Here is a 22,547-nt window from a genome sequence, read left to right on the forward strand (position 1 = left end):
CTCTCTCTCTGCCTCTCTCTCAAAATAAGTAAATAAACTTAAAAAGATTTAAAAATAAATAAATAGAAATAAAATTATTTAATAAGCATTGCTGCTGCCACAACCAGAGAAAAACAAAACTGCTGTAAAATAACATGGTTTAAATGTATATCTCCAGCACTTAAGTGATCGGTACAGCTAGTATTTACTTCCTTTGCCACCAGCACATTGTTCTACTTACATATCAAATGACTTTTCTGGTAAGTCTCACACTGTTTCTGTCAAAGAAACTAAAATAAGGGTTCCTTGCTTTCTCATTTGCCACTCCTATTCTTCTGTGACGTCTCTGGCTGGCCAGATTCAAGCTGTATAAACTTAAAGCATATCCAAGTACTTCACACTGCCAGAGATTCAGGAAAGCCACGCATTAAGTACCTTCCCATGGGTTACGTGAAGAAAGCATGTTTGTTGCCAAGGGTTACTTGTAGCTTCAGAATGCAGCTTAATGAATGCTCAGACAAATGGATCGTAAGTGGTTCTAATATCACTTCCAGGCATACAGATCAAAAAATAGTCAGAGAGGGTACACTGAATTAATCACAGAAGGATGAGGCACCTGCTATAACAGAAAGGCAAGGGCGGACGGTCACCAGTCACATAGAACTCAGTCTATACTGCGAGGCCTTTCCCATGAAACATCTCACATAACCTTGCAAGAGTGCTCCCATTCCTTCCATGAAAAATCAGAATCAAAGAGATTACACCAATTGCCTAAAGAAACACAATTACTATAAGCTAGAGTTAGATTTTAAATCCATGGCTCAGTCCAATGGGAGAGTACCTCAAATAATAACAGATGCACAGACTGTGTTACTTGATCATTGTTTTCACATGTTTGGAGTTGTCCTGGGGAGAGCAGGTAGTTACTGTACACGATGTGGCCAGAGAGGGTAGGACTTTGAGCAACAGGCGACAGAAGACAGGGGGCAGGGTTGGCTCCAAACACTGATGGGTTTCGTATGCGGCGCTGTCCAGTAATGGAGTCAGGACAGCCACCAACAGAACAAGTTTGAAAGTCACTTGTTGGAGAGACTGCATGGAAAGAGGGCTCAAAGGATCCTTCCAGTGCCAAGAGCCACCAATTCCTCCCACGTGACAGGCACCTTGGCAAGCTTACATACCCCAGAGGTTCTGTGTATTAGCTTTGAATAGCCTTGTTTCTTGTCAATGCCCCTTTGGAGTCGTACAGGGAAGAGAGGGGGAAGAAACCCAAACAGAGAAAAGTAGGATAAAACACCTAGAAAGAACCTGTGTCCACGAAACTTTGAGGCAATTTCTTCCCTCCTCAGAAACTATCTAAACGAATAAACTTTCTTTTCATAAAATAAAGTTCTTTATAAGGTTGGGAAAAGGAAGGAGCAGAATGGAGGCTGGTGGGAGAGAAGAACAAAGAGAGACTTACAGAATGAGAGCCCCATTCTCCATTGTCTGTGAGTTTTACCCACTTGTCTGCGGTGGTGTCCATCTCCTGGCACTGATCATTCTGAATCTGCAGATTGAACACAAAGGCCCCAGTAAAGCTTCCTGAATAATGGCTTTAATTAAAGGCATTACTCAGCACAAGACAGGCTGCAAGAACTTCTTTCAATACATACTAAATCATGGCCATGAGTAATTCTCAGCAAGTAAACATACCACGACCTCGGGACCCCAAGTGACAATAATATACAGTGGTTCTAAGTAAAGCATCCTCATTATTGTAACAAAAGGGTTAAGAACAGAGAGGAGGGAAGGAGAAATGATGACAGTAGCTCACCCTGAAAATTCACAGAAAGGAGAAAAAGTTATTACCAAAATCTTAACAAATGTTTCAAAAGCTTGCATTCACCGTGCAGGTCCAAGAGTATAAAAATAAAGTTTATTTTTACAAGATTTAAAGCAGTAACACTTTAAATTGATAAATAAATGAAATCTGCTTCGTGTTCAGTTCCGCAAGACTTATTCCAAATACGTAGGTGAATGGCTATACTCAACGTTACAGCCCTACGGTTTCTTTTTTTGGCGGGGAGGGGGTAAATGTTAATCATATGCCAAGCCAACTCAAATGACTACAGCTACAGTCTTAACACCAAACACTTTGTGCTTTCCAGACAACTCTCACAAAATGCCTAAGGGTCTGCGCACTATTTTTCCAGGCCTGTGAAGAAATCACAGACATCAAAAGGCTAGGCCATTTTGCAGTATTGCACAACAGTCAGCAATAGAGTAGGGTTAAAGTAAGAAATCATCCCCTCTACTTTCGCCAGAATGGCTTTTTCTTTCTTCTCTACATCTTTTCCACTGCATTCATCTTCCTAACCAGTTTAAAAACAACAGGAAAATATACTCTGGGGACACCTGGGTGGCTCCGTGGGCTATGTGTCTGACGTAGGCTCAGGCCATGATCTCATGGTCCATGGGTTTGAGCCCCACGTTGAGCTCTGTGCTGACAGCTCAGAGCCTGGAGCCTGCCTCAGATTCTGTGTCTCCCTTTCATTCACCCTTCCCAGCTTGCAATAAATAAATTATTTTTTAAAACTATTAAAAAAATCTACTGTGTAATAAATATTTTGTAAAGGTTACTAATAGGAAAATAGATCCTTTTAACATTTCAAAATATCAGGGAATATCAGCTACTAAGGCTATTTTTTGTAAGTGAAGCCAAGTCTCATATTTATACTATAAGCATAATGGCCATTCTAATGAAAGTGGTAAGCCATTTTAAGCAGTTATATACCTTAAATATACCTTCAATGGTCAGTTTTGGGAAAAGCTGAAAGCTTCTTTTTTTTTTTCTTTCAGCTAAAATCAAACATTGTGTCTTTTCAGGACATTCTACTGGCATTCTGGGATCTGACGTCTGTTCTGCATTCTCAAGGTTAAGTAGCAAAGGTATGACCTTGGTCCAATCACTTATTCTCTCTAGGCTTCAGTTTCATCATTTTTCTTTGTTTTTATTTTATTTTTTATTTATTTATTTACTTTTGGCTTATTTATTTTTGAGACAGACACAGAGCACGAGTGGGGGAGGGGCAGAGAGAGAGAGGGATACACAGAATCTGAAACAGGCTCCAGGCTCTGAGCTGCCAGCACAGAACCCGATGATGGGCTCAAACCCACAGACTGCGAGATCATGACCTGAGCCCAGTCAGACACTTAGCTGACTGAGCCACCCAGGAGTCCCTTTATTTTATTTTTAAGAGAGGGAGAAAGAGAGACAGACAGACAGACAGACACAACGGACATGAGCATGGGAGGGTCAGAGAGAGAGGGAGACACAGAACCTGAAGCAGGCTCCAGGCTCTGAGTTGTCAGCACAGAGCCTGATGCAGGGCTTGAACTCACAAACTGTGAGATCATGACCCGAGTTGAAGTAAGATGCTTAACCGACTGAGCCACCCAGAGCCCCCAGTTTTATCCTTTAAAAACTAAGAGTGGAGGAGCTGAATCAAGCGCCCACATAGTTCTAAAATTAAATACTTTAGTGCTTTAAATTATTGTGATGTCTATAGGTACATGTGCATCTGTCTGGAGACATTTCCTTTCCATTAACCACTAGTGTGATGAGTTGACCCTCTGAGTCAATAAATTGTACCCTGCAAAGCTGAAACATCAATAAAAGAAGGAGTATGAAGTTACCACCCCTTTCCAATTTATAACCAGAAGAACAAAGGGATCACTGAAAGGAAGTAAAGAAACTTTATGCCTTAAGAGGACCTTTATCAACAACTCTCAAAGGACTCACTCTACAATACCAAAACTAAATGCGTATTCTAACAGTTACATAATTACCTTGCTCCTTAACTTTATTCTACTTTTAGTAAGATCACAAAAATGTCCCAGGGAATAGGGAATCATTTACTCTAAGAAGTGTTTTGCAAATAAAATGTAGCTTCAAAAGGAAATCTGTTTGAACGTTACCTAACATCTTAAAGTCATCAAAAGATTAGAACCAGGAGGCTTCTTAAAAGGTCTTGTCATACAATCCACTTGGCAAAAGGCTGAGGGCCGGAAAAGTTAACTTTAATTGCGCAAAACACACAACCAGTTGCTGCTGTTGGGACCTGACCCAGAATCTCTTGACTTCAAATACAACACTCATATTTTCATGGCAAATATCTCTTCCTACCAAACTTCTGACTTACCAATTTCCATGATCAGGGGCAATATAAATTTGTTTTGTAATAACTAGCACATAGGCTCCTGAAATCTGGACCACAGCAACATTTTATAAGATAATTTTTCCCAGTTCTATGAATAACACACTTTTTGGGTGGAGGGGATTAGAAGTCAATCTGAAAACATTTTCTCAAGCATTTGAGTGACTAGCACAACAAATATTTACTAGATTAGATGTAGTTTATATTAAATGTTTAAATAATTTTAGTGGTAACAGCCTATTTTGTAAGACTATTATTTTATCCTATATTCTATAATGCTATTTCATCTCTTACCAAAGATATCAACTATCTCACCCACTGATTCCTTTAGGTTATACAAAATTGACAGAATCAGAAACACACTGCCACTTCTACTTTTAAAATATTGTCCAAATGAGAAGGAATGAAATCTGGTCATTTGTAGCAAAATGGATGGACCTCAAGGGTGTCATGCTAAGCCAAATAAGCCAGGCAGAGAAGGACATATATCATATGTTTGCACTCATAGGTCTAACAGGAGAAACCTAACAGAGGACCATAGGGAGGGGAAAGGGGAAAAAGAGTTGGGGGGAGAGAGGGATGAAAATCATGAGGACTATTAAATACTGAAAATGAACCTAGGGCTGAAGGGGGAGGGGAAGGAAGAAAGGGGGAAAGGGGGGAAGTGGTGATGGAGGAGGGTACTTGTGGGGAAGAGCACTGGATGTTACATGGAAACCAATTTGACAATAAACTATTAAAATAAATAAATAAATAAATAAATAAATAGGGAAAAAACCTAAAATAAAGTAAAATATTGCCCAAGTGTACAGCAATCAAATACTTGAAACTGCAAAGAAAAAAACCAAAACCTAAATTTGTAAAAACAGATTTTGAGTAAAACAGCATCTGTAGCTATAAAAAAATTAAAGTGAAAATTGGTGAAAGCATGTTGCACACAAAAAGTCCATATCAAATGGTCATCCAATGATCATACCCAAAAATAAAACAAGCCTAATGTTACTTGACAAGGTGAGAATGAACAGGTAACAATACTAACCAGAAAATAAAGTATTATAGAGAAATATAAAGTTTTCTTTTAAGATCAAAAGGTTCAATTAACAGAAGAAACTGAGGAGGCATACAATGCAATAGCAACAACATTAACAAAATTTTACATGGATTTCCCTCAAAAAGTGGATTCTAGAACATAAAAGCCCTTACAAAGAACTCAAAGAAGATGTTGTTGTCCACATACTGGTACTCAAAGAAGACATAACCCGACTTCTTAAGGTGCACAGCATAGATCAAAGATACCGTGCAGTCATCACGATTTGACTCGATGTAGTTTCCACGAGGGACCCATGAAGAGCTGTGGAAACAAAACCAAGAGGCATTTTTACATTAGCGTTCAGAAACCTCTTCTGTGCACAAGTTACCTCTGATTCAGAAGTGGAGTAGTTCCATCAGCAAAGCACAGCAGAGAAGTCTAAAACGTTTCTGGAACTCAAGGCCAACACATTACAGGGAAAAGGTTCATTTCTCATGGCCCAGGACTTCCTAAATTTTGGTAAGGTTATAGGATCCATTTGTTCAGAAACTGCTATTGTCCACCAAAAATTTGATTACTAAATAGATGACCACAAACTGCCATCATCTGAGGTAAAATTATTCTCTCAAACAACATGTGAGGTTTAAGTTATAAGCATCTATACCTGGCAGGGGGATGAGGGAGTTTCTTGATATGAAAGAAGGAACGGTACTATTAAAAATCCATTTAGCAAATAAATGGATAAATAAAATATAGATCACAGCTTCAGAGTATAATACAGTGGTAAGAGTCTGTTTGGAATTTTTATCTTAAAAAAAGTGAAAAATTAAGAAAACACACTGGTGAACAAAATGTAAGCTGTTGGGGCACCTGGGTAGCTCAGCCAGTTGAGCATTTGACTCTTGATTTTGGTTCAGGATATGATCTTGCAGTTCGTGAGTTTGAGCCCCGAGTCGGGCTCTACACTGACAGCATGGAGCCTGCTTGGGATTCTCTCTCTCCTTCTCTCTCTCTACCCCTTACATGCCCTCACACACACATTCACTCTCTAAATAAAATAAATAAATAAAGAAGAAAATTTTAAGTTGTAAATCTAACCACAATTCTTAGATAAACCAATAATGAGTCACTTTTTGACTCTTTGGCCAAAAATATTTCTAATCAAAATATATGAAAGCACAACTTAACACCCTCCTCTTCAGATGTAACTGTTTACATGAATAAGAATGAGATTTGGGCAAATTCTTTTCTTTTTTCTAACAGAACAAAACCTGAAGACTGAGATTTCCACATCCCAACAAGACTCACTAATTGGTATTCGGATTTGCCCTTATTCTTTAACTATTAAACTAAAGAAAATACATGAGCCATGTTTAGGCACTGAGAATACACAATGAAGGACTGAGATTCTTCAGAGCAGGAAAATGCATGACACATAGCCCAAATTGACCTTGACCTCACTTTTCAGGACACTTTCCAGACTGTGGCACTGGGAGACAGTACTGAAGCAGAGCGCAGGGTCTCATTGGGCTGAGGAGCAGAGATGAGTCATTAGGGCAGCTGAAGCACTTGGAATTTATAGGCCTGAGAATCAGAAAACAGGGCCTCCAGAAGTCCATAGGGTTCCTCTGTAGGTCCTGGACTTAGGGCTGGAGAACGGCCACTGCAGAGCTGAGACATAATTACAGAGCCCACTTTAATGGGAGTCACCAGAGCTCCAAGTCAGCCAGAGAAGAGAAAACCTGATAACAATATTGGGCATTTATGTGAGACCCCAGAATTGCCACACCTTGGAAAATAAGGGCCATGCCCTAAAGCATGTATGAGCAAACCTCTCCATAACGGGCCAGAGAGTAAATACTGTTGGCTTTGTAGACCATCTGGTCCTTCCTGCAATACTTAACTCTGCTATTGTAACTGAAAAGTGGCCACAGACAATGCATAAATAAATGAGTGCAGCTGTCTTCCAATATAACTTTGTTTACAAAAACAAAGGGCTCGTAGGCCACAGATTGCCAACTCCCTCACTAAAATAAAGGCCGTGACCTAGAACTCAGTGCAAAACTAATACACAGCCACCCAAAAATTAATAAAACCAGGCCTGATGAGATCAAGGTGTTCTTTCAGTACATACGCTGCCTGCCAGAACATAATTCAGCACTTTTAAAATGAAGGGAAAAAAAATAATCCAGATTCCCTGCACCTTAACATTCACAATGCCCAAGATGCAATAAAAATTTACTAGACATGCAAGAGGGAAAATATGACCCATAATCAAGAAAAAAGACAGTAAAAAAACCAGACAAGTATTTAAGAGAGTTCTTACATGTACAGTCAACTATAAATAAAAGATGAATACAATGAGTGAAGGGATCAAGAATGTTGAAGATTTTAAGGGAAATAAGAACCATAAAATAAACTAGACGGAAATTCTAGAACTGAAAAATCACAACATGTAAAATTTAAAATTCACCAGATGGGCTTCCGAGCAAGTTTGAGACTGAAAAAAAGAAAAGCAAAGAAAAGAAAAAGGATATTCAGTGATAGAGCAATAGAAATCATGCATTCTGTAATATGAAAGAAAAAATATGAAAAAAAATAAGAAGGCTCAATGACTTTGAGACAGTATCAAGTGGTCTAACCTACATGTAATTGAAGTCAAAAAAGGAAAAGAGGCAAAGAAAAAGGCAGAAAAAGATTATTGATGAAGTAACTGCTAAAATAATTACTACATTTGGTGACACTATCAACCTACAAATCCAAGAAGCTCACTAAACTTGAGGTAAATACAAGAAAACAAATGCCAGACATGTCATAGTCAAACTGTTGAGTACCAAAAGTATGGAGAGCATTTTATGAATAGAGAAATTAAGGTACTTTACATAGAAGGGAATTAATCATAAACAATACAGCTAACTTTTCATCACAAATAAGGGGAGAGTTCAGAAGGTAGTGGAACATCTTTAAAGCATAGAAAGAGAAAAGTCAAGAGTCCAATGTCTACGAAAATACTCTTCAAAATAGAGGCAAACAAAAGCTGAATTTGTGAGCAGCAGACCTATATTATGGTTGAAACAATAATCCTAAACATTCAGATCTACATAAAGAAAGAGCAGCAATAATGGTGACTATGTAGACAAACATCTAAAGCTGCATTTTTTCACTTCTTTTTTTAATTGTTTTTTCAATGTTTATTTTTGAGAGAGAAACAGAGCATGAGTGGGAGAAGGGCAGAGAGAGAGAGAGACACAGAATCTGAAGCATTTCCAGGCTGTGAGCTGTTAGTACAGAGCCAGACGGGGACTCAAACACATGAACCATGAGTCATGACCTGAGCTGAAGTCAGACACTTAACCGACTTATCCACCCAGGAGCCCCCTATATTTTTTCATCTCTTTAGCTCTTTTAAATACAACTGACTATTTAACATATGTTTCATTGTATTATAGAATACAGGACCACAGTACACAGATGAGGGTATAACTGTAACCACACTGTTGTCAAGTTTTACATATTATGCAAAAGTACAATAATAACTAATTGTGCTATTAGAATGCATATTGTAATGTGTAGCCTTTGCAATCAAGATTAGCAAAGATATCTAAAAATATAAAAAACATTAACCATAACAGAAAAAAATTGATAAATTGTACTTTTTCAAATTTTAAACTTTATCAAAAGACACCATTAAGACACAAACTGGGAGAAAATATTACACATACCTATATGTATATGTACTTGCACATACATGTATGCATGTATATTATATAAATATAATATAATGACAAGAACTCATGTCCAGAATACACAAAGATCACATATAGCTCAATAATAAAATGACCCAAAAAATATAAAATGGGTAAAACATGTTGATATATAACATACACATAAAAAAATAAACACGTGGACAATGAACATATGAAAAGGGTTCAAGAGAAATGCAAAGTAAAACCACAAGGAGGTATCATTTCACATACACACACACATACACACACACACACACACACACACGGCAAAAATAAAACAAGACTTGACAAAACAAAATGTTGGTAAATGTGTAGCATAACTAAAATTCAAATGCACCATTGTAGTCTACAGTGATACAACCATTTTGGAAAACTCTGACAATTCCTTACAAAGTTCAGTGTATGTCTTTTATATGACCCAACTAACTAAAAAGAATTAAAGCAAGATTGGATGAACAGATAAAAGAATGGAGGGAGGGAAGTGCTCATAACAATATCAGAGTGAAATTCACATTGAAAAAAATTACACAAGACAGTACATTGAAACAGTTGTGCTCATCATTCAACTTCTTTACTGAATAAACCACGTATTCTAAGTAGAAAAAGAAGCCATGTCAATATCTCCTGCCCACTGAAACAAAGATCTGAGGTACCATATCATCCTTTAGTACCTTCCTCTAAAGAGCTTTTGTTTAAAAAATTAAATTACATTTTAAAAATATATACACACACTTATACACATATGTATATACATGTATGTGTATATATACAAACATATATAAATGTATATACATTAGATATTAATGATATCTAATGCCACAACCCTATATATATACAAAATGATTATCAAGAGAGTAAAAATGTCACTTTTCAGATAGAGCACTGCAAAGCAAGAGAGATTCAGGGAAGGCAGGAAGGACAGAACACATCTTTTAGCACAGCTAAATAATTTCCAAGCATCCTTAGCTCGTGGTAAAAATGTTCAGTTCCTAAAAAGCCATTCTTGTTGGAAAGTAGCCAGAAGCCTAACATTTAATTATTCTATACATGGCCTTATAGAAGGAAATGTTATATAGTAAATACAAGAGAACAGGAAGGATTACAGCCCAAAGATAAACATTTTATATCTTTTTAAAACAATGTAACATTCCACCAGTGTTGTCACTGGCAAAGCTAATAATTCCCTAAAGGAAGGAAGAAATTACAGCATAGGTAATATAGTCAATCATATCGTAATAACTCTGTAAGGTGACAGGAGGTAACTACAATTATCATGGTGGACAGCTCATAATATATATAAATGTCAGATCATTATGCAGTATGTCTAAAAGTGCTGTATAATATGCCAACTATACTTCAATTATAAATTTTTTAAGGTAGAAATTAAGCAAAAGAGCTTTCTACTTTATTTAACTTACAGTAGATTGAGTATCTAAATGAAGATTACACATTCTTCTTTCAGAGGAAAAGAAGACTAAACCTAAAATTACCCATTAAAAATCACAGAAGGGTTTGTAGAAATTCCACTGGCTTGAATGTTATCAATTTATTATCAGAAAATTAATTTTTTTTCTAACAGCTGTGCTGTATTTTTGTATCTGGTATCTATCATGTCCTAAAAGCAATTATTTTAATCTCATAAAAATTCAGCTACATTATTTGTAGTGAATGTCCAAAATGAAAAAGAAAACGTGACTCTTTGCAATTAGCTTATCTATAACCTCAATCAGTACGAAGATCATCTCTAACTTCTTTCTGGAAAAGAGCAACTATACCCTTCTCAAGTACTCAGTCAAGATCCAACGACTCCCTTGGGTTCTTACTTGTTACAGCCATCTGGCCTGCTGTCAGAAGGGCCGACCACAGTGTCCATGAACGTTGCAACGTTGGAAAATCCAGCTGGCAACTCATCCCATTCATCAAATTTGATGCCACTGCCCAAAGAATAGGTACCTTCACCACACTTACTGCACACCTGGTTCTTCATTTCTAGATACTCTCCAGAAGCACAGGAGAAAGCTGGAAGGCAGAAGAATGTAGACCCCATTAGTCACTGCACTTCTCCAGCAATTTTGTCACCAGATTTTTTACAAAGCTCTGATCATGCTATGTCCTAATCAAAGCTTATTTTAAGTTTACTTTTTACTTATTTATTTTGAGAGAGAGCGAGCACGCACATGAGCAGGGTAGGGGCAGAGAGAGGGAGAGGGAGAATCCCAAGCAGGCTCCACAATGTCATAGTAGTGCAAAGCCCAACATGGGGCTCGATCTCACTAGCCATGAGATCATGACCTGAGCTGAAAGCAAGAGTTGATGCTTAACTGCCTAAGCCTCCCAGGCACCCCTAAAGCTTTCTAAAGCTGCCCTGATTAACATGTGCGCTTCACACTTGGGCCCCAACATATTTTCCCAGCCTCATCTCTTGGCCCATCCTCTTTCAACCCTAACAAAATTCCTATCATTCCCAATTTTTTTCACCCTTTGTCTCCCTACTGTGGTCATCTTTCTCCAGAGAGGCTAACTAATCCATCTGCTCCACTTGGAAAACTCCCATTCCTAACTCAAAAATGCCCCTCTTCATAAGACCTCCCTGCCCCAACCAGCCAGTCCACTGGTCAGTTGTGCCTCCCTCTGGGCTCCTACAATCCTCTTCTCATAGCACTTGCATTAAGGTGCACGTGTGCGCACACACACAAACACGCACACGAACACATATTTGCTCATAAGGTGATATATATGTGAGACTTTTGAGCATCCAGAAAACAAGGATCATTACTTTTAGATTCCTAAATCTATGTGGCAAATACGAAGTCCAAATAAAAGGTTGACGCCATGAGTGAGAACTAAACATAAAGGAGTAAAGGGAAGGCAGTGTTCCTCATGCAATAGCTAAGCCAGTATCTCCACTTTTTCAATATTCACAACAGCGACAGTCATTTCCACAACGTCCATCTTACTGCCCATGTTGAGCTCTGTGCTAATTCTGAGAACTAACCAGACACAGCAGGCATAGGGTTATACCAAAGAATGTAGTTGTGCTGCTGAGTTGTTATTTATTCAGCAAATGCAAACCTATGTCCCTTGAGTGTCTGGCTCTGTGTTCAAAGTGGTATCAGTGATATCTGTGACTTAAAAGCAACAGACTTTCTAAGCATTTAATGAGATATTAAAGAAACAAGACCTCCAAATAAAATAAAACCTCCAAATTAACTGATAAAGAATAACCAATCTCCCAGCAGACAGGGAAGGAGCAAAGCCTCACATTTGATAGATTCTCCTTTATAACATATGTGGATACTTATCAAGACAGACCAACAAGTTAATTTTTACAAAATAAAGAATTAGAGCTAAAACCCACAATCATATACTTACTTATCCACTCAAAAAAAAAATAATGTTTTTCTTCAGAAAAGCTTAAATTCTCTGTACAGTGAAATTCCAGCTCTCAACATCCCCAAACTAGTAAAACATGAGAAAATAAGAAAAGGTTAGGCAAAAGATATTGAATGCTGGCTACAAGGTCAAAACCACCCTAGAACCAGGCTGTACTATTTCCTATGACCTTAGTTGAGTTACTTCACCTCTCTGGGGCCTCAGTTCTATCATTGAAAAATGAGATAATAATCACAGTATTGTTTAATAGGGCTATACTAATTAAATAAAAATAGTTTAAAGCGCTAAGCATAGTGCCTGGCATTTAATAAATGCTCGCTATATGCTACTGTTATCACTACCAGCACTACCACCAGAGAAACACAGTAATGGGGAAAAGTTTTATTTCACTTTCTATGGTTTACAGGTCTTCTAGTAAACTGATAAATACTATAAGAAACCAAGCATCAACATTACACTAAATCAAAGGTCAGCAAACTACTGCTCACAGGCCAAATTCATCTTGCTGCCTGTTTTTATAAGTAGTTTTAATGAAACACAGTCTCCAAGTGCCTTGGTGGCTTAGTCAGTTGAGCATGAGGCTTGGACTCAGGTCATGATCTCATGATCTCATGTTCCATTAGTCTGAGCCCTGCATCGGCTCCACCATCAGTGCAGAGCCCACTTCGGATCCTCTGTCCCCCATTTCTCTGCCCCTCCCCTGCTTGCTCATGCACACATTCTCTCTCTCTCTCAAAAATAAATAAAACACTTAAAAGAACAAAACACACACACACAGTCACAACCATTCATTTATGTATTGTCTATGGCTGCTTTTACACCTCAGTGGGAGAACTGAATAGTTACAGCAGATACTATACCACCTGGTGCGCTGAATACTTACTCATAAAATAATCTTCAAAGATAGTTTAGTCTAGTGTCCCAAACTGAACCTTTAATTAGTGACAAGCAATATTTTATAAGTTGTTATAAGGGATTCTAGAAGCTAAGACTGGGTTGTATTATTTCAGAGTGTTCACTGCCCTGATCAATCACTAAAAATACCCCCAACTCTTTCAGAGGTGTCTCCTGTAAAACCAGAAGGAAGGCTGAAAGATAAAATTGACAGTGAGTGTTCTGAGTATTCATTACAGAGTTAATTCTTTTTATCCATGGAAAATACAGGGTTTGGCTCCTATGTGACTCTGGCCACAATGTCTTCAGCAACAGATCAATATCTAACCTTGTTTTATGTGTGTTTCAGTTGAAAAATATTTTATTTAATACATACTGTTCATTCACTAACATTGAACTTATGGCCAACAGCACCATAACTCATCCGTGAACGCTTATTTAACCCAAGTATTTTCTCCACAAGGCACATCACAGCCTCTTGCACTTAGGAACACTAGCCAGCACTTCAGCTCATTTGGGGGCCATTTTACACAGTAAAACCACCCAGAGAAGTATAAAAATGCAAAAAGAAAAAAGTGGAGGGGCGCCTGGGTGGCTCAGTCGGTTAAGCCTCTGACTTCGGCTCAGGTCAGATCTCACATTCGTGGGTTCGAGCCCCGCGTCAGGCTCTGTGCTGACAGCTAGCTCAGAGCCTGGAGCCTGCTTCCTGTTCTGTGTTTCCCTCTCTCTCTGCCCTTACCCCTCTCATGTTCTGTCTCTCTCTGTATCAAAAATAAATAAAACATTAAAAAAAAACTTAAAAAAAAAGAAAAAAGTGGTATTAAATAGACCATGAAGAGGACACTTGTTGACACTGTAAGAAATATGGTAGAATGTCACCTTGTTTAACCTCAGTTCAGACCATGTGATCAGGTGACTCCAATTTTTAAAGTTTTGTACATGTTTGTAAATGACTGTGAAAGTATTATTTGTATTGATGGGGAGGGATCACCAATTTTATAAAGTATGTGAATTTTCAAATATGGAATCCACAAATAATTGGGAGCAATGTTTATACGAGACCTGTGAAGGAGGAAGATATTATGCCCATTTACCAGGTGAAAAAAATGAGGCAAAATATATTCAAATAACCGAATTAAGAAGGTACCATTACCAAGTGGCAAAACTGATATCCAAATTTAGGTCTGATTATAAAGCAGCTGCCTGAGGAAAATTCAACTTATAATAATTGATGCACAAAATTAAGCAATTCCAAATGAATCTATTATTATACTTTACATACTTCTTCATTTCCTGTCTTCAGTTGTTAAACAATATTCATTTTTGTGCATTAGAGAGCAATAACCATTCCCCATCCTCAGAAATCTTGGTCTTTTTAATGTATCATTCCTAACACATTCATGAAATATTTTCACAAGTTGCTAACTTCTCTAAGTTTCAATGTCCTCATCTGTAAAAAGAAAGATAATACTAATATCTAACTCAATGAACTGCTGTTGGAGTCAATAAGCTATTCCACATAAAGCCTTTACCAGTGTGCCTGCCGTAAGTCACTCGATATATGTTAGCAATGATTATTAATAATTCAGGAGTCTGGGACAACAAGAATTCTGCCACTGGATTGGTAAGTTTTTATCTCCTCAGAATAATTATGTAATCAAAGCTAGTCAAAGGGTTATAGGGCCTTTAATGATACAGGGGAACTAAAGAGTCTAAACCTTTTTGTATTGTCATCATTTGCTATCTCTCAATCTTTTGTCCATCCTGGAAGCCAGCCCTCAAGCCACATGTCAAAGGAAGAGAAGAATCACATGTTCCTGTTAAATATAATTTACTCTATGAGATTATGTCAACATAGCACTGCTAACCTTTAGGCAGTCACCAACAATGACCAGTTTTCCCCTTTCTGGTATGTTCCATCTTAGCCAAACCCACTTTCTACTCCAACACTGCTTTCTTGGCTTCTGGATTTTTAAGTGGATTGTAAAAGTTTTTATAACCTTAGGCCCTACACTCTTTTCATCCAAATATCTTTAAAGCATAAACAGGACCCTTTCAACAAAAACAGGATGATGATTATTATAAGGAGCTGTTTTAACTGTTGTAAATGCCAGTTGACTACATTTCATTTGAAAAATCATTTCTAAATAAACATGATTTTTCAACAACCTCAAAATCCTAGAGCATCTGTATTGAATTAAAGTTAGCAGATTCCAAAGTTCTGTCCTAAGAACAGAAAAACCTTATTTGCCTAAGGTCCCACACTACTTAACAGTCTGAGATCTCACAATATTTTACCTAAGCAGCCAGAGAAAGAGTGATGTTAAAAATCCATTCTTTTGGGTCACCTGGGTGGCTCTCAGTCAGTTAAGCATCCTACTACCGATCTCAGCTCAGGTCTTGATCTCAGGGTCTTCAGTTCAAGCCCTCATTGGGCTCAGTGTTGGGAATAAAGCCTACTTTAAAAACATATCCATCCTCTTACATCTAAACCAAGAGGTCATGTGCCAAACTCAGTGTTCATTTTCTCAGCGCTATGCCTCTTTCCTGACCTCTATTTCTGCTACTATGAATCTGTAAAGGTTTAAATACGCAGGTGTAAAGAAAGAGGGAAAAACCATTTATATTCATCTATAACCATAGCAAAAGGCTGAAGCCATTTATTTAACCCTTTATTACTTCCTTCATTCACATTCCAGTGAGAGATCACTTTACTTCCTCCCTCGTAAGATTGGTGTGGTCCCATGAGACCCTTGAAACCACTCTGAAAGTGAAAAGTGACATGAAAATTCAAAGCATCTCTGTGATCATGCAACCACCCAGTACAATGCACTAAATAACAGCTAATGAATTAATCATTTATATGCTGATTATCATCTATGATTTATGCCTAACAATAAAGACTATCTATTTAATCTTTTCACCACAAGGGCTTTTTAATTTTGCTATTTCTTCCTCCAGAGACCTCATGCTTTGAAAGGCGGTAACTATCAATTACATTTATTCATAATTCATTCATATTTCTACTTAATTCAAGATTATTTATTACTGAAATTTATTTTCTAAACAGTAAACAGCAAATAAGTAATAGTAAAAGAAATTTTTAATTTTTAATGAGATGCTGACAAATTAGCAAGCCTACGCAATGTCATTACAGGTAAGTACCTGAGAATCACACTATATTACATGAAGTCATTCAATAAATACTTCCCGAGTACCTAGTATTTGGTTGGCAAAGACTAGACACCAAGGACAATTTGGAAACAGCCCTTATTCTGATGGAATTTCTATTCTAATCTAGTCTAGCCTTATCTTCCTCATCTTCCATTACTTCTCCTGATCAAAGAATTAAAACTTCAGGTTTATAATTCTCACAGAAAACAAAAGAAAGTAAAAAATGGCATCTGGGAGAAATTGAACACGATTCTAAGTGCAGCACATCTCAACTCTTCTTTTTCCTGCCTCAGGGCTGGTGATGAAGAGAACACTTTCACATTTTTACCTGTGAAATCTTCAGAAAAGAAAACAACTACATCTCATTTCACAAAAATGAAAGTGAGATAGGAGACATACCAACAAAATGCATGAATACACTTGCATGAATACAACAAGTGCATGAATACAAACCAGTTCTGGTTAATGTTCTCTAATTTACTCTTCTTTGAAAAGAGGCTTTAGTGAAAGCATTGCCACTGCATCTCTGAAAAACAATTCTCACCTCTAACATCCTTTCCAGTGGATGGGTCCTCACACAGCCCTGCCAGGTAGGACCATATGACCGCACTTCTGCAAGGGGACTGATGAGCCAGAATATGATCCCCACCCCACCCTCAAAAAAACAAAACAACTCCCTGGCAGGAAAATTGATTTGTGTAACATGACAGGTAACAAACCATTAAATAAGTTTCCAACTTTTTATGAGAAAAAACTAACTAAGGTAGTTTTCATTTTAGAAAACAGTCACAAATGGCTTTTATTGTGGCTTCCTGACTTCAATGTTTAATGGGGGAGAAGACCAATTCCAGTCCATGAGGCACAAGATGACATAAGTTTTATAGAAAAAAATACAACAGCAAAGGTCAGGGGAAGGAAAACAGTGAGAGTACTTGATGAGGTCGCCAAAGGGCGCAAAACGATACATTTGTAAAATCAGTTTTCTCAACTTCCAAATGTCCTAACATTTTGATTCTTATCATCCTGAACTTTTCCTCTTCCTTAGAAGGTGTCAGTCACCCTCTACTTCCTAATATGATTCTGCAATTTTGAGGGTTGAATTCCCTCATCTCCTTATAAAATATGCTCTTCAGAGAACCACCCTCAGCCTCATTCCCACCAAACACCACAAGGGACAAAAAGGCTGATTTCTGAGCTGTTTTTTCATAACCCCATTCATTCAGGCCTTTCACCTGTCTTGTGTGTTGCTGAGCCCATTCAACTTAAACACCCTTCCCACATGGAACGTTATGCGTCAACATTCCAGACAAAACCTATTGAGGACAAAGTGTTCCTCTCCTTTCCCATAGAAAACAAATTTTTACTAATCTGATTAGATCTCTGTGTTTCACCTACAGAATAAAACAGTGAAGTCAGTCTCTAATTTAGGAGTTCTTTAATCCACAAACATTCCAGGGCCCTAGAGCTTTCTTGGGAGCCATTAGAGGGCTACAGCTCCTCTTTTCTTGGCATAAATGAAGAAGGACCCTACTCTAAAATAAGAATTTGTATTCCTGAGGAGCACCTTGCTGATGCAGTCAGTGGAGTGTCTGACTCCTGATCCCATGGTGGTGAGTTCAAGCCCCACACTGAACGTGGACCCTACTTAAAAAAAAATAAATTCTACAGTTGAAGAAAGTATCAGTTTTTTCTAATACACATTGAATAATGAAAGTATACTATATGTATTAAGAACTAACAATATTATTTCTAGGCACAGGGAAAAAATACTAACTAACCAACTCTTCGTTGTATATGAGGATACAACTACAAAGCTGCCCTAAATTCTGATTCTTATTCTCTTATCTTTCAGAGAAATAGATACAATTAAGAGTGTAGGGGCACCTGGATGGCACAGTTGGCTGGGTGTCCAACTCTTGGTTTCAGTTCAGGTCATGATCTCATGGTTCATGAATTCAAGACCCGCATCAGGCTCTGTGCTGACAATGCAAAGCCTGCTTGAGATTCTCCCCTCTCTCTTCCCCTCCCCTGCACTCTCTCTCTCTCCCTCAAAAATATAAACATTTAAAAAATAATGAAATCTACAGAGAGATCATTAACCCATTAAAATGATCCACAAAGCAAAATATCTGAGCCTTTACATGCTATTTTTTAAATCATTTAGTTATCTGAATATTAACTTGCATTACATTTTAGTCAAGAGATAAATGTTAGGGGAACGTGGATGTATCAAGAAGGGGAACTTACCATTTGTTCAGTATATACTGTAGTATATTCCCAAGAGTCAGGACACCATAGGAGTTAAGAATATGAACCCAGAAGCTAGACTGCCTGGGTTCAAATTCCCTTTCTGCCCTTGACCTACCTGTGTGAGGTAATACAAATACCTACTTCACAAGATGTGGTCATGCCTAAATAAATTTGAATGAATACATGTAAAACATTTTCAATTATGCCTGGCATATAGCAAATAATTGCTGGCTATTATAATTTTAATTATTATTTTAATATTATTATTACCATTTAAGTATATTATTATGATACCTAGCACTGTAGATTATATGTATCAATTCGTTCTATTTCCTCAGACATCCATGAATATCTGTCTCCAGGTCATAATCCTTGGTATAACATATAGAAGCCTGTGAGGTTGGCCAGAATCTCTGTTCCCTCTTACATTCTCTGACAGCCAGCTGTGCAACTCTCAGAATGCACCCGGGGAAACCCAGTGCTGCCCCCAGTGTGTCCAGGTTTCCTAGGTCTCAAAGGCCACTTTGCATCCTTGAATCCAACAACTTCCTTCAGGGTATGCTTCAAGATCCTCAGATAAGTAACATATGTGGCCCACTAGATATTGCATTTATTGACTCAACCCTCAGTAAAGACACAATTTTTCACAGGAAGCTGCTGAAGCTTAATTTTTCAAGGTTATTCAGCTGTTAAATGACTCTGAACTTATATCTGCTTTACTGTGAGTCCTCTTCCTATGAGTAGATCTCATCCATCTTTCTTGGTAAGATCACCTCAGTTATTTATATTTATCATTCACTTTGCCCCAATGTTACAAGTAATGCTGTAAGTAACTTATTTACTCATCCACTCTCTTATTACAATGAAAGGTCATGGAAAACAGCCATCTTTCAAAAATTATTTTTGGATTCCTACTATCAAGAATATAGAAAATGATAAATGCTTGTTCAGTGAATAAATTAAAGTTCAATAAATAGCTGTGAACTAAATGTTTTGCCCAAAATATATAAGTTGGTTGCAGATCTGGGATTTAACCAGATGTGTATACCACACCTGACCATCAACCATGGGAGGTCTTCAAATAAACACCAATGTAGTTAAGGCTGCAAATGTACCTTACAAAGCAAAGAAATTACATGAAACTAGTTAAACCTAGGAGTGCCTGGGTGGCACAGTCAGTTAAATAGTTGACTCTTGGTTTCAGCACAGGTCATGATCTCACGGGCTCACGAGTCCAAGCCTGCATCAGGCTCCAGGCTATGAGCGCAGAGCCTGATTAGGAATCTCTTTCTCCCTCTCTCTCTGCACCTCACCAGTTCATGTGCTCACGTACACTTGCTTGCTCTCACTCACTCTCTCTCTCCAAATAAATAAATACACTTTATAAAAAGATATTTAAAAGAAGGAAAGTAGTTAAATCTAGTATAAGTAGAACCATACAAAATTTTACTAAATTAGCCAGACACGTGTGCTTACACCTGCATTTCCCAAAAATTCTATCTGCAGAAATTAGCCTGTGGGGTCCAACTACATATTAGATAAAAGAGTCCTCTAATCAAATAAATTTGGCAAACTCTGAGTAAAACAGGATGCACTTAGCACACAGGAAATGTTCTATAAATGTTTATTAGCTTTCTCAGAGACTTTAATATGAAAATGTTCGCTGTAGCCCTCCATGAAGGGGATTCACCATTTCCTAAACATACTAGTATTTCACCACAGAAAACCCTCCAACACTCTGTTTACATAAAGTATTTCTTGGGATTAGTATTCCATGGAACAGACTTGCAGCCAGGCATGTGACCCCCACTTAGTGCCCATGTGCTGTTTGCCCAAGTGCACTTGCTGCTGTCCCAGTAGCAACTCTTCAGAGAATAGAAACAGACTATGAGTTGAATCCTGGGGAAAGCCTATATTTGCAAGAGCTATGATGCCAAGGGATGGCTTTCTTAATCTCCCACTCAGAAAGCTAAAACCAACTCTCTCTCCAGGAGAATCCCTCCTCTTCCTTTACTTCTACCCTGAAATTGAAAGCTGTTCACTCAAACTGTCATGAGTTTCTCTGGCTATAAATAGGGAACAATACAGATCTGAAATAAATCAAGAAAAAAGGGAAAAAATTGTATTCAAGATTTTTTTCTAATTGCAACATTAACACACCTTAAGCTAAGGTAACCAAATATTAGAACTTTATATAGATACTAGATTAAAGCACAAGATTTAAAAACGCCCACAAGACTATGACCAAATTGATGCCAACATATCAAATGGAATTACAGCTATCTTGAATGGTCATCCTCAATTAGAAAACAGTGTACTATGGTTATACTCAAAGTCATGACAAATAACTGAAGGAGAAAGCAACAGAAGATCGCCCAGGAGAAACAGGTAACTTGTAATGCTTATTTCCCCCCTCAGTGCCCTAGACTTGTCTGAAAATACGTAAAGAAATAGATAAAGGAATTCTCTCCCCATTCCCAGTAGCCGGACTCTTATTTCTAAGGTTTGGGCCTTTTCCCCAGTGAGACAAAGATAAAGAGAAAGGGAGAGAGAGCAATAGAGAGGGAGGGAGGGAAGGAGAGAAAGGGAGACAGAGATGAGGTAGGAGAGAGAAGGTATACCCCACTCAGGCAAGCATTCCCAAAAGTATTGTTTTTGATAATCTAAGAAGGTCAAGGAGACCCCAAAGGGTCAAGACAAGATTTTAGGGAATTGAACCAAGAGGTTGAGCAGGGATAGGGGTTCTGTCCTTCGCTCCGGAAGAAGACAAGGAGTGTCATAGTTCAGAAATGGCATGCCGCCTGAGAGCTGGGCCTGAGTGACACCAAGACTTCAAATGGCGGGTCATGCTCACAAACACAGTGTCCTGGCATCAGAACTTTGGAGGAGCAGCGAAGTTCTCTGGAGCTAAGCCTGGATTAGCAGACAGAAGGAGGGACATGAGGGCATCGTGGTGGCCTGCCCAGTGCAGGACTACCTGAGGGACGGAGGAGCTTGCCACAGCAGAGGGGACAGGAGGACAGTGGAGGCCACTGTTAGTTAACAACCAGAGGCCTCTCCGTGCCTCTTCCTGAGCCCTACAAGCTACCTGCTCACATACCACCTAGGGTTCTAGCGCAACACAGACTTCACTAACTTCACTTACAGGAGCCTCACAGCCAGATTCTATATGATATTTTTTAACAAAAATTATACAATATAGCTTACCCATCAATTTTCTGGAAAAATTTACAATGGCTACCTGAACGCTCCTATCACCTTTTTCCTAAGGAGAGGCCTATACTGCTTCTTCTGATAAAAAAAGAAAAAAAACTGATTACATTCTGAAGCATCTACAACAATTTCAACTGAGCCCAAACTCTGGGTTTGACTTCATTTAGACATTACGGTGTGGGGAAATTAAGTCCTACTCAATCATTGCCCTACTCTAAGTATTCTTCACTTATTTGAAGCTGCCACATGTCATATTTTTCTTTTTCTTTGTGGCCCAACTACTGGGCCATATCACTGTGGCCTGACTGCTGAGTCTAGCACCTAAGGGCATCCCCCGCCATCCAAGGTTGTAGAATGGTCCAGGCACGGCTCACAAGAAGCACTCCAATCCGGAACCGTAATACTTTTACCCTCCTTTATCCTTGAACTACAAGAGTTTCTGAAATCTTCCCTTGAAGATATCCACCATCAAAGCTTTACATCTGCCATGTGGGAACCTGTAAGATCCAACATCTGAAATGGCAGTCTAAACCAGAAACAGGCTCTGGTATCAGACAGACTCTTGAATCCTGGATTTGCCACAGCCTGGCCACGTGACCAGTGGTAAGGTACTTCACTTCTTTAATTCTGACTTTCTCATCAATAAAATGGAAACACTGGTATCTCTCT

At 38.2% G+C, this 22,547-nt stretch overlaps 1 protein-coding gene across 4 annotated transcripts in view; it reads right to left on the minus strand.

Annotated features, from left to right (window-relative positions):
- Window positions 1-22,547, minus strand: part of KIAA1324L (KIAA1324 like) — a 179,149-nt gene that overhangs the window by 64,060 nt on the left and 92,542 nt on the right. For all 4 annotated transcript variants that reach the window (XM_029928244.1, XM_029928252.1, XM_029928237.1 and 1 more), the window contains 3 exons: window positions 10,778-10,973; window positions 5,382-5,529; window positions 1,442-1,528 (listed from right to left, as the gene is read on the minus strand). In XM_029928244.1, coding sequence (XP_029784104.1) covers window positions 1,442-1,528; window positions 5,382-5,529; window positions 10,778-10,941 — 399 coding nt within the window. In that variant the 5' untranslated portion in view covers window positions 10,942-10,973. The remainder of the gene's footprint in view (window positions 1-1,441; window positions 1,529-5,381; window positions 5,530-10,777; window positions 10,974-22,547) is intronic.

The sequence above is a fragment of the Suricata suricatta genome, chromosome 2, assembly GCF_006229205.1.
Source record: "Suricata suricatta isolate VVHF042 chromosome 2, meerkat_22Aug2017_6uvM2_HiC, whole genome shotgun sequence".
In the NCBI taxonomy this organism is placed as follows: Eukaryota; Metazoa; Chordata; class Mammalia; order Carnivora; family Herpestidae; genus Suricata; species Suricata suricatta.